Source organism: Cyrtonyx montezumae, unplaced genomic scaffold (genome assembly GCF_038088225.1).
Source record: "Cyrtonyx montezumae isolate F1298 unplaced genomic scaffold, pur_monq_1.0 scaffold_2, whole genome shotgun sequence".
NCBI lineage: Eukaryota > Metazoa > Chordata > Aves > Galliformes > Odontophoridae > Cyrtonyx > Cyrtonyx montezumae.
In genome coordinates, this window is record NW_027071936.1 from 55,325,946 (window position 1) to 55,338,602 (window position 12,657).

General features: G+C 34.6%; 1 protein-coding gene across 2 annotated transcripts in view; it reads left to right on the plus strand.

Moving 5' to 3' along the window:
* Positions 1–11,194, plus strand: part of RAB28 (RAB28, member RAS oncogene family) — a 55,238-nt gene extending 44,044 nt beyond the window's left edge. Inside the window, exons 5-8 of one of the 2 annotated variants that reach the window (XM_065735767.1) lie at positions 1,234–1,337; positions 3,952–4,029; positions 9,752–9,852; positions 10,785–10,872. In XM_065735767.1, the coding sequence (XP_065591839.1) occupies positions 1,234–1,337; positions 3,952–4,029; positions 9,752–9,847 (278 nt within the window). In that variant the 3' untranslated portion in view covers positions 9,848–9,852; positions 10,785–10,872. Of the gene's footprint in view, positions 1–1,233; positions 1,338–3,951; positions 4,030–9,751; positions 9,853–10,784 lie in introns of both variants that reach the window. The other variant, XM_065735768.1, reaches the window with a different exon arrangement.
* Positions 11,195–12,657: the final 1,463 nt, after the last annotated feature.

Genomic DNA, 12,657 nt, shown 5'->3' on the forward strand with positions numbered 1-12,657 from the left:
TTACAAACTGTACTACAAACGTTAGTGTTAATAGCTTAGTATTTTAGTCCTTCACAAATTAATGCCTGTGGTAACTGGATGATTTTAGGCCTGTTCTTATAAACAAGGCCTTACTGATGTGCGAGGAACAGTAATATGTGGCAAAAACTCCACATTAACCAAAGTAAGCAGTATAAATGGGGTGTAGGAATCCCCTGTTAGACTAAAAATCTCCAAGAGAAAATCTCCAGAGCCTACAAATTAAAGACCTCCAATATCATTTTAAAATAAAGCCTTTTATGTAGTACGAGGGCATTTTTTTCTGCTGATAATCAAATGACACTATTATGCAGGCTTACTAGATTTGCAAATTTACAAGTTTTTACAAGTCAGTTGGGTCCCTTCCTCAGGAAATCAGTTTAAGTTTTTTTTTCCTGTATTGACTCAAAGAGCCTGGTTGTCCTTAAATCCTTCTGAATATATTTGCCTTATAATTTGACGGCAGAGAGTCAACACCCTTATAGGAACTGTAATGCAATAAAAAGAGAAACTTTTCAATATAGTTTCCAGTTACCTTAGGATCAGATTTGGAAAAACTGGAATGTGCACAATAAAACCTGTGCAAGACTTGAGTCTTGTAGGTAACGAGTGCTTTTTAACATAAAATACCGTTTGAAAGCTTTGCTTTGCTTCCACTGGTTATAAAATGCTAAAAATGAAAATGCTCTGAAACGTGGAATCGAAAACTTCATATAAAATAACTAACCATCACTGTTTTTATTCACTTCATTTTTTTAATATAGTGAATGTTTTTGCTTTGCTGTGTTCTGCAGAAAAGTTATTTACAACTCGTTTCAGATGTACTTTGTGAGTTCTGTGTCTCTAGTTTACACTGGACTATCATTATACATCATACTTGTTAAAAAAAAAAGTAATTGTGTCAGATTTTTTTTTTCATGTAGTTAGTGGGAAAGTTGTTACAAATTGCTTGTTTGAGTCCAGAAATATTTTTTTCATTTAGATCACACAGGAATTGCTTACGTTGTACACTGTTAATTATGATTTCTTTATTTTTGAAATATGATAATATAAAAAAAAACACAAAAAAAAAACAAAAAACAAGAAACTTGCATTTGCATACCTCTGAAAAGAATAAGATGACATTGATGTATTTCCTATGAATGAGTTTTCTAAGACAGGTAACTACAAAAAGAGACCCTATTGTAGTAATTTTTTTTTCCTCTTGCCTTCTAGTTGACTTGGAGCATATGCGCACAGTGAAAGTTGACAAGCATCAGCGATTTTGTCAGGAAAACAATCTCAGTAGCCATTTTGTGTCAGCCAAGACAGGAGATTCTGTAAGTAAGAAAAATAAATTCCTTATTGATCTTTCTGTGAATGTATATGTTCTTTATTAATTAATTACAGAGTCTTCTCATTTGATCTGTGGTTTGAGGTATAGATCTTAATAAGGAAGTGCTCTGGTTTATACATCGGCATGAGAAATTAGGCCTGTTGGATCTCTGTTTGCTGTCAGCCTTTGTTCCAGGTGAAATCTCATCTATAGAGCATCAGCACAGAAACTTTTAAGAGTTGTTAAATTGACAAGATTCTATTACAATAAAAATTTTCTGAGCCAGGAGACGCTTTCTCTGCAGGTCCATTCAAACTTGAACTTTCTGGTATTTGTAATTCTTTGCTGAGCATATTTTAAAATGATCATTTGTCTCAGACCGAACTTAGATACTTGTTTTAGTTGGAAGTGTAGGGAAGAATAGGTTTTCTTTTAGTTGACTAGATCAGTCAGATGAAATCACGTTGTATTGTTGTTCTTGATTCATATCACATGCCTAATGACTTTGTGATTCCTGTAGAAAACATAAGACTGTCTCTGTCTCACACAGACAACATAACTTAGTTTATTTTAGTGTTACTAAACGGTTAAGACTGTGTCCAATTATGTGGAAGCATAATTCTTTATCACAAATGGCATTGCTGATTGTTTTAAGATCTTTGATGAAAGCTCAGTGTACTGCCAAATTTTATAATTTGTGTAATTATGGTGCTATACTGCTGATACAAATGCAGTGAATCCTGATTCTCCTTAGAGTTTGTGTTAAATCTTTGGCAGGAATTTTTGTTTAAAGTCTGAAAATGTTTTTCTTATGTTAGAAAGGGAAGAAAAGTTTTATTATACTTCATTCAGTGAAGTTTGCATATGATGAAATGTTTCCCTTTCTCAAGGAGACAACATGACATTACATGTGGTAATGTAGTAGTTTTTGTAAGGTAGATATAGTTAACCCTACAAATTAAGAAGGAATCTTTGTTATGTCTTTTTAATTGATGTAATTCATGAATTACAGCAGCATCCCACTGTATATGCTAATTGTACTTTCTTTAACTTACTGCTTAAAAACAAAAGTAAATCTGAATGTACTTAAAAAGCATTAACCAGAACTTTCTGTTTAAATATCTACTGACAAAAGAAGGTATGAAGAATTGTTTAGAGTAGTTCATTTTTAGTTTTGGTATAGTTTTGAATTAACTCTTTCCACTGTTTCTGTAGTTCATGTATTTAAGTAGTTGTGCAGGGTAGGCAGGGTGTTTACCCTGGACAGTGATTTAAGGAAAGGCCTTCCATGGCTGCTGTTGGTATGGACTAGAGGAGTCTTACATGCACGGTTAAAGTAGATGAAGTGATTTGTTTTGTTTACCTCAGATCTTCCCAACAGACTCATTTGCACAAGATAATTTTATATGCATAGAAAAATCTGGATGTCTCCTTAGAGGAGAATCTTCATGAAAGACCTGCTGTAGCGTAACCATCGTACTCTCCATTGAACTGCCTAACTAGAGCACTGAGCTCCCACCTGGTGCTTTGTGTACAAAACTTCAACACAGCAGGTGATCGGTTCGCTACACCAGTGAGCTTGGTTGGGCAGGTCTCTGGAAAAGGTCTGCCCGTTTCCTTGCTGTATGGGTTTAGTAGAGTAGGCTGATACTAGGCCAAGTAGTTCAGAGAAAGTAATGTGATTTTGAAAGGGAGAGTGGCTTGTTGTGCCATTTGTTTTCAGCTTCCATCTGATCTGTAAGAAAAAATGGTGTGAATGTTCATGTTATTTTATTTTGTTAAATTTTCTTTGAAAATGTCTGATAATGCTTCCACAGGCATGACCTGGAGTGGCAGCTGTACACAGAGTGTAAGATGCAGCTTCACAATATGCTGCATTCAGCAGCAGTTCAGTCTTAAACTGTTCCTGTTTAATATCTTTTGTGTTCTTTAATTGGATTTAAAATGCAACTCCCTAAACAGTGAGATTGGAGGATCGTATTGATATGAGGTAAAGGAGTTATTTAAGGTAGCCTTCCAACTCAGTTATCTGTCAAACCACATCTGATGTCTAATGCTCCATGCCATGCCACATTTTGCTTACTTCTAAGATATTTCTGTTCTGTATAACACATACAGTTGTATGTAAGACTCCTGAACAAATGTGTTATTGCTTGTTTTTGATGTTCATAATGTTTTTGAAACGTGCAGCAGAGATTTTGGTGCTGTTGATGCACGTTCCAGTTGTTCTGAATTTCAGAAATTTACATCTTTATCGCACAATACACGGGTAAAGTATCTTTGTGCTAAACATTAGTGAATACCCTTATTCATATTTTATAGCACTGAGAGCAGTATTTGGGAGGCGGGTTGTGTAAAAGCTTGTTTAAACTTAAGCCTCTGGAGGCAGAGTAAAGGTGTTGCCTAACAATCTAGAGTACTGTTCATTCCTCATACCATTGTTATTTCTCCCAATTTTAAAGGAAAATTGAATATACCAGATGAGATTGTTTTCAGATCTTTTTTGCACAGGTCACAGTTTTCTATATCTCACTGTTTACAGTTCAAGAATGGTTTGATATATTTTAAAGAACTTTTAGGATGTCTGTTTTTAATCATTCATTTTTTTTTTCCCATAGGTCTTCCTGTGTTTTCAGAGAGTTGCTGCTGACATCCTTGGCATCAAATTAAACAAAGCAGAAATGGAACAATCACAGGTAATTTTCCACAAATAATTATTTAATATTTTATTTAGTATTTAGAAAAACCCACAAATTATGTTGCAAATTAATAACTATCCTTTAAAGTGAACTGCACCCATCGTACTAGAGACAGTTGGTTACTGTCACTACAGCTTCTTAAAAATATAATATTTTTTTATCCATCATGATAAACTTGCTGAAGCAATAAAATGCATCTTCAAAACGTTAAAAGAAAATCATAGTTTGAGAACTGTTTGTAGTATATAAAAATTTTCTTAGAATTTAAAACATCTCTATTTTTTGCATATGCAGGTAGCTAGAAAGATGCTCTTATGTGTACATAAATTGCTGTAGACTGATATAATATTCAGTGTTTTTGATAACTTTGTTTAAAATTCTTTACATACTAATAATAATTTTATAACACTAAAAGCTTAAGAGATAGAAGGCGTAAGCTTCTGAGAGTGTATATGTTCTAAATTAATGTTCAGTGTAGATGTACAGGAAAAAAGTACTATTTGTCAGTTACAGAGTCAGTAATTAACTATGTGATGTCCTTTGGCTAGTCAATCTCAGATTTTAGTCTTCATTATGTGCCATTATAATGCAGGATGACGATGCTTTCCTCAGTAAGGTCTGTTTACCTCAGTGTAAGAGTGCTGTTTCCTACTTGGACATTCTTGTATACAAATGAGAAACAAATCTTTTTCTGGTTGGTTATGCCCATTCTTGACTAGATAAAGACCTGTTGGATCAGATGTTTGGGTAGTTAATATGGCATCCTTTCTCTGAAATTACCTTTCTTATTGTTCTAGTTCCAAATAGTCACCTCTTAAAGGAACTGCATTGTTTTTTTTCTTTTTTACTTTGTGTTTTTTTCTTTGTGTTGCGTTGGATGATTTTCTTCATTCTCCTCTGCAGTAAGGAAGGACTGAGAGAGAGGACAGTGTTTCCCAGTAGTAGCTGGGGAGTCATCAAGAAGCATATCCCCTGTCCTCTCATACTTGCTAGTAGTGAGTTAGAGGTGTGAATACAACAAATGCATGTCAAAAACTTTTTGCATGTCTTCCTTTGAACTGTAACAGAGATTTTTACTGTTTCTGAAAAGAATATTTCAGAAATCATTGTATGCAAAATAATTCTAATGAAAGCTGTTTTATGACATTTTAAATTAATGGGGAAATAATGTTCTCTGTATATTTTTTAATTTGAACTGTAATTTGTTTAACTGTAGTTACTGGAGTTGGATGTTATTTATTTAAATGAGTGGATGTGATGAGAACTGAAATGTGTTAATTGTTCAAATAAGTAAACAAGGAAGAGCCTTTCCTATATAACCCCTTTTCCTCTACCACCTCCTCCTTCCAGGTTCCTGCTTTTAAATATAATTTTCCTGCCAGGAAGACTGTGAGTGCATAGGTTTAAACCAAAACATTTTCACAAAACTGTTTCAGAAACCTCAAAAGCAAAGATTTTACTACTGAGGCAACTTTTACTATGTAATGATATTTAAGATTACAATTATTAAGCCAAAAAGTGGCTGAGATGGTGACACAGTATCTTAGAATTGCTAGATGCTGTTAACATTAAATGAGTAGCCCCAAAATAAGTCAAGAAGTTTAATAAAAGAAACCAAACCAATGACACAAAACATATCTTGTGTAGAGGTTGGTCTCCTGCTTCTTGAAATATATAATAAATATGTAATTTCTGAAAGTGTTTCACCACTTCAGTGTTTACAATCTGTGTTGAAGTGGTCAACTACAAAACTGTATTGCAAATAGTAACGTGGCAAAATATACTTAAGAGTGAATGCCGAATGAGCAGAGGAAAAGAGTTTCAAAAAGCTGTAATTTATAGGTAAATAAATATTGTGTGTGTCTTTTCTATATTTGTTTACTTCTGAGGCACCATTCACCTATTGTTCTGAACTGTATAATGATTTGTATGTAAATAATTACTTATTAATAATAAAATCAATAAATAATTAAATAAAAGAGCTCCTTAATTTTTCCTGAATTTTTTAGCTTACATTGAAGCACTGATCTTAGACCTGTGTTGTGTCCTGCTGACTCAGATGTAAACTTGTAGAGAGGTATGCAAAAGCCTTCAATTAAAGTACGAATATGAGAAAGGAGGTTATATGTAGAGTATTGTAGTGTTGTAAAGAAAGTATCTATTTTTAAGGTAAGAACCTCTGAGTAGACTTGTAAGAAGAATGCACTACTTTCTAGTTTGAACTGGTGCTGGCTTTAAGTAGTCATTTTTCCTACCTTATTTTAAATAATCACAATTTTTAGCGATGTTGAACATATCAATGGAATATATAGTATGTGGATGGGGCAAAGTTGATATTATGCAAATTACAGTAGCAATGACTAAGTTAATACTCACAGTCTAAATACTCACTATGACCCATGTTACTGTTAGTGTGAATCTATAGTGATTTAAAAGAATTAATCTAAATAAAAGTAAAAATCCAGACAATCAATACAGGCAACAACAAAAGAAAAGCAAAGCCAGTCAATGGAGGTGGATAGGAAAGAAATTTCATTGTCCTCATTCTGTAGAAGTCTCTCCATGATGATACGATGTGTGTAGCTAAACAGTGGGAGCTCTAAAGAAACAGTCTGACTTCGCAAGATTCTTCTACAAAAGCACAGTTTTAATTTGCTCTGCATAAGCAATAATACTTTGCTAACAGTATAAAGTTTTCTCCCTTTGAGAGTGCTATTTGAGCAGGTTAGGGTTTCTACTTGAGTATATTTGAGTATAATGGCATGAAGCTGCATCAGGGGAGGGTCAAGTTTGGTGTTAGGAAACGGTTCTTCACCAGAGGGTGATGGGCATGGAGCGGGCTCCCTGGGGCAGTGGTCTTGTCTTTGAGCCTCCAGAGTTCAAGGAGCATTTGGAGAATGCTCTCAGACATATGGTCTAATTTTTGGGTGGTCCTTTGTGGAGCCAGGAGTTGAACTCAATCTTTATAGTCCTTTCCAGCTTGAGGTATTCTATGATTCTATGTTAGTCAGAGAACATCAGGTGTCTTTATTCAGTTTAGGTGGTAACAAGGAGTAACACAAAATACTGAATTTATGGAAGGCACTAACACTGAAATGATTTATGACTTATGATTTATTGTATGTTTCTTCATGATTACTGATTGTCTAATGCCAAGAATGCTCTTTAAATTATTTCTAGCACTTTTGATTTTATGGCTGGAGATCATATTTCTTTTCTTTAAAAAGCAGTTCCAATTAGGAGGATTGTAGAAGCCACTCACCTGTGATTAGTAATAAGTAATAAGAATCCTATACATGCTGCTTCAACTTGTACGAATTTGTGGGGTTTGACTTGTGGCTTCTGAGCTTTGAGAACTGGCAGAACTACAGAAATCCTTGTAGATGGGATTTTGGTCCCCCTTCAAATTAACTGCTAAACTGTTAATTAAGTGCAAGAACAAGCCTTAGAAATTAAACGATTTACCATGTATTGTATTAGAAAGCAGCTGCAGCAGTTTAAGATGTTAATACAACCCAAGATATTTGTTACTGCCCTTTTGCTGGAATTTATCACTCCCCAGCAGAATCAGAAAATGGAAGGTGATCGTGTGCCTTGGCCACATCAGGGTGAAGTTCAGCAGCTTAGCTTAAACTGCTGATGAAAGTTGTTTTTAAGTGAAGTTGCCAGGCTTTGTGCTGAAGCAGATGAGGTGCAAGTACATGTTACATTCCACCAGCTCTCTATTGGCAGCAGTGATCTCCAGCAGAGGAATAGAACAGACATTTGGGGGTGGTAAGTTTTTAAACTATCTCAGCTAGAGCTACTAAATCTTGTCTGTTAACATGCTGAGATGACTGTTAATCAAACCTTTACTTAGTCAAAACTGTGGTGAAACAAAGGAATAGATTACTGTTTGTGTGTGACTGGACCGTGTTTTTGAAATGGAACCGTTCCAAAATCAGAAAATTGCAGATTCTGACTTATTTTCAGTCCTTGAATTCCTCTCCTTTAAATCACAAGGGTCTGATGAAATTTGAGGAAATAGCTCCTCTACTAATCAAATGTTTTTCTTTCTGTATTTTTTACTTTCAACCGTAGTATAAAAACCGCATGGGGTGCAGCTTTGTTCCCTGGCATTGGCAAGAGATAGCATTTTTGTAAGTGATTTGTAGTTTTCTCTTTAGCTACATGCCAGCTCGAGAGATGAGGGTGTGCATGTGCCAGCTTTGTACAATAAAATGTTTGTCAGATTGGGAATTCAGAGCACCTGCACCAAGTAAGTTTACTTCTCGTTATTGACAGCGGATTGAACTTTGGCAATTATAGATATGCCTTGCATAGATGCAAAGAGATTGAAAGTTTTTAATTACCACAAAGCTCATAAAATAAATGCTGCAAGGTATTTCTCTTTTTTTTTTTTTAAGCATGTGAAATTCCTTTAGACAATCCTTGTCATTTATGTTAGTCAGCTTTCTGCTACAATGTGCCTAAACACAGATCACTAACCTAGCCTTGTTTACAAGATGGGATTTAGACCAGTGTTTTGAGGAACAATTAATTGCCTACTGATTGCAAGATTTTTTTCCTTGGCTTTAGTCAGAAGATTGGTATGACGAAACTAGGTCCTGTGAGGTCAGATAACAATGTTTAATGCTAAAACCCCTACTACTGCTTCACGTGGGATTTAGCAACCTTTCCCTTGATAACATCAGGCCAGGAGTCTAGTAAATCACAAACGTTGTCTACTAGATAAGATAATACAAATGTGATCAATTAAACTCAAGAGGAATACATCAGCAGCTAATAAATTCAGATCCTTTACCAGGCAATTCAATTACTAGTATTTATTTGACACAAAGGTTTTATTTACAGAAGTAATACTGCTTATAAATTACTGCTAAAATGTACTGCTTATACGTTCATATAATCCAGTTTACATATAGTTTCCTTCAAAATAGTGACATAAATTTATTTATGCATTCATTTTAACTTTAAAAATGTACTGTGTAAAAATCGGACTTTTTAAGATGTTTTTTTTATCTTCCATAGAAGACCTTCTCTGTAATTTTTTGCTTAAATTGTGTGATTTTTTTTCTCCTTTGCATAAGCATTTTGTTAATGGAAAGCTTTTAACAGATTTGTTTTGACTTTTGGGAAAGAATAGAGTGGGTTTTTTTCTTTTTTTTTTTTATGAAGTAATATCAAAGTTGACAGTGCTTTGATGTGAGGTTTTAATTTGTAGCTAGTTTTTGGTTAATACTTAGTTATAGTGTAGGAACTGTGTAATGGAAAAGATACATGCATACCTCTAATGTTCTTGTTAGAATTTTTGATAGGAAGGCTGACTACTGTATAGTTTATTTATTTTAGGCTTAAAAGAAGAGGCTGTTGTCATTTTCCACTGATATATCTTCTCTTCTCTTCTATCCCTTCTCGTTCTCTAATAAGTTTTTGTTGATTACATGCATGAATATTTCACTTTGATGCTTTGAAAGTGCATGTCCCTGAAGAAGCCTGGGAATGAAAACAGATGCTGATTGTGATGCTTTCAGCTAGATAAGTTCTTGTTCTGCATAGGGCCTGAAAATAAATGCACTTTGTTTTAGCTTCTGCGCTGTCATTTTATGTCATTCATTCTTCCTTTTCAACTACTGATCAATCTTTCCATTTTTTTTCCTTTTCTTTTTGCATTCTCCTCCTTCATCTCTATCCGTTATGTTGATACATGATTTAACAGCATGTTGTCAGGGCAGAAATAGTGAACTATCCTGAAGAAGATAACCAACATCACAACACTTCCAACTGCCAGAGCAAAGTCTGCTCAATGCAGTAGTTCAGGTATTGATGTAGAAATCTTTTTTTTTTTCTTAGCTGCATTGCTTTTACGTGAAATACAGTAGTTTCTCTTAGATATATTTTATATCAGTAAGCAGAAATGATAGGTAGTACATTAATTTGAAGTTTTGTGTGCAATTATGAGGCATTTCTAATAACTCCTTAGTTCATAGAAACTTTGTAATGCTTTATGTTATAGTATTAAGAAGGGCTGTAAAATTCAAAATGTTACATTGCTGCCTCAAGTGATAAAGGACAGAAAACTGCAATCTCTTTATTTCTCTCTCCATGCAGGAGAGACTAATAGTTCTGTTAAATACTTTGTAAATAGAATGGGTAATATCCGTTGGATTTTTAAACAGAAAATTAATATTTAAAGTAGGCAGAAGGGTTTTTTTTTATGTTAATTCAGTCTTCAGTCTGTATGCTTAGTTAAGCTTTTTATGAAGGATGTTTGTATTTGAAATTTGCTTTGAATTCTGTCTGTATTTTCCTCTGAATTGCTTAAGGAGGCAAAGATGAACTTCTTACAATTTCTGTTTAAGGAGGGCAGTTATTCTGATAGTATATCGTAGTCTTCATAAAATTCTGTTTTATTATTTACATGCAAAACAATTCTTGTGGAGAAAAAACTGAATTCATTGATTTTTTTTTTTTTTTTTTGCATTGCTGCTATTTATTAGCCCTGTAAAATTGTCAAGAAAACTTACCAAGGCACTTCCTTTCGCTTAGTGTGGGTTGACATATTTAGTCTGACAAAATAACACCTGATCAGATTTACTGTAAGATGCTGAAGAAAACTGAACGATGTCTGTTTTCCACATTTTCTTTATTTTTCTCTTTATGTTTCATAGTAAAATATCTGTTGAGTAGTTTGCCAGCATCAATATTGTATTTTGGTTCTGATTATTGCTGTGTTTTTCCTTTTATGACAGAGGGTGGTGAAAGCAGATATTGTCAACTACAGTCAGGAGCCTGTGACGAGAAGCGTTAATCCTCCTAGAAGCTCCATGTGTGCAGTGCAATGACTGTATTATTTTTCTCTGTTTTGATACTTTTGGCTGTCCTCCTACTTTGACACAGGCTTCAGGATTGCCAGGAACTTTTAGCCGTCACCATCGCTACAATGCAATTACAAGTTTCAGAAACGTGTCTCACCATTTTACACGGAGCAGCAGAAGGCAGTTTTTTTGACTGGCTGAAAATGAGATGTTAAGACCACACACTTTGAAAAATAAAAAACTACATTCTTTTAAATTATATTTCAGTGAAGTGGTAAAACTGTGTCGATGTTTTCTCCTATCAATCTGACTGATACTGGAATAAAATGAGTGAAGAAGTATCACTGTGGAAGTTTTGCCAAAGCATTTATTTTTCCTTTTTTTTTTTTCTTCTCCTGTGAACTAGCATTTAGCAAAATATAACTGGGGAAACTGTTGCTGGAATACTTTTAGACAACTAATATATTTTACTTAGGGATAATTTGAAAAGTATTCCATAAGTGTATATACATAGTACAAAATGTATAAATTGTATCCAGGAAGAATCAGTGCTTGAAATAAAGCTGTAATATAAAAATTATTACTTTTCTGAAGTCTCAAGTTGTCTTCATGGATGCTCTGAAAAAAGCTAATGTTTTGTGTATTTTCGTTCCCACATCAGTGTTACTTCTTGTGGTAGTAGATATGCTTATATGTCTGCATGAATATGGATGCACTTCAGTTGGCTGTTCAGGCTGTAAATGTTCAGTGATATATTCAACGTGCATTAGAAACTGTTTCATCGATTAGGATCAGTCACTTTTATTAACGGAGTGACTTATTTTTGGACTGATACTTTCTTATTTCTTTTTAAGAGTTAAAAAAAACAACGAATAAAAAGTGGTGTCCTTTGTGATCATCATATTTCTTCTTTGTTCCTTTTCTAGCAGTCTCTTTCAGGCATGCAGTTCTCTCCTGCCACATCTAAGGTAAGGCAAGGAAAAAATTAAGTGAATCTAATTCCAAGCTAGAAAGCTTTTCCTGTTTTAACTCTACAATGCATTCTTATAGAGTATGACAAAACATTTGGAGATTCAGAACATTAATGAGGTTGAGCAAAGGAAGCTTGTATGTTTCAAGCGGGAAAAATGACAAGATCTTTCAATTAAGTGTTCCTATAGAGCTGCTTAAGAAAGAGTTTAAAAGTTAAAATGAATATGTTCAAGAAAAAGTGGCAACCATCACAGAGAATAGTTTGGATTGGAAGGGACCTTTAAGATTGTCTAGTTCCAACCCCTCTGCTATAGGCAGGGACATCTCCCAGTAGACGAGGTTGCTCAAAGCCCCATCTGTCCTGGCCTTGAAAACCTTCAGGGCAGGGGCATTCACAACCTCACTGGGCAGCCTGTTCCAATGTCTCACCACTCTCACAATAAAGAATTTCTTTCTAATATCTAGTCTAAATCTACCCTCGTCCAGTTTAAAGCCATTTCCTCTCATCCTGTCACTACTTGCCCTTATAAAAAGTCCCTCCCCAGCTTTCCAGTAGGTCCCCTTCAGGTACTAGAAGGCTGCAGTAAGGTCCCTCCCCCCTCCAGTGTCTTCCCCAGACTGCAGAACCCCAACTCTCTAAACTCTCTCAGCCTGAGCCCCAGCTCTCTCATAGGATATGCTATTTGATATTATTTTTGTAGATTCAAAGTTAATTGGAAAATTAAGTTCACTTTTAAACTGTTGGGTATGCAATATGTGTAGTTTTATAACTTAGTGTTGTGATAGTTTAGCATTCAAATGTGGGAATTTTTTTGAAACAAGCTGAGTTGCTGAG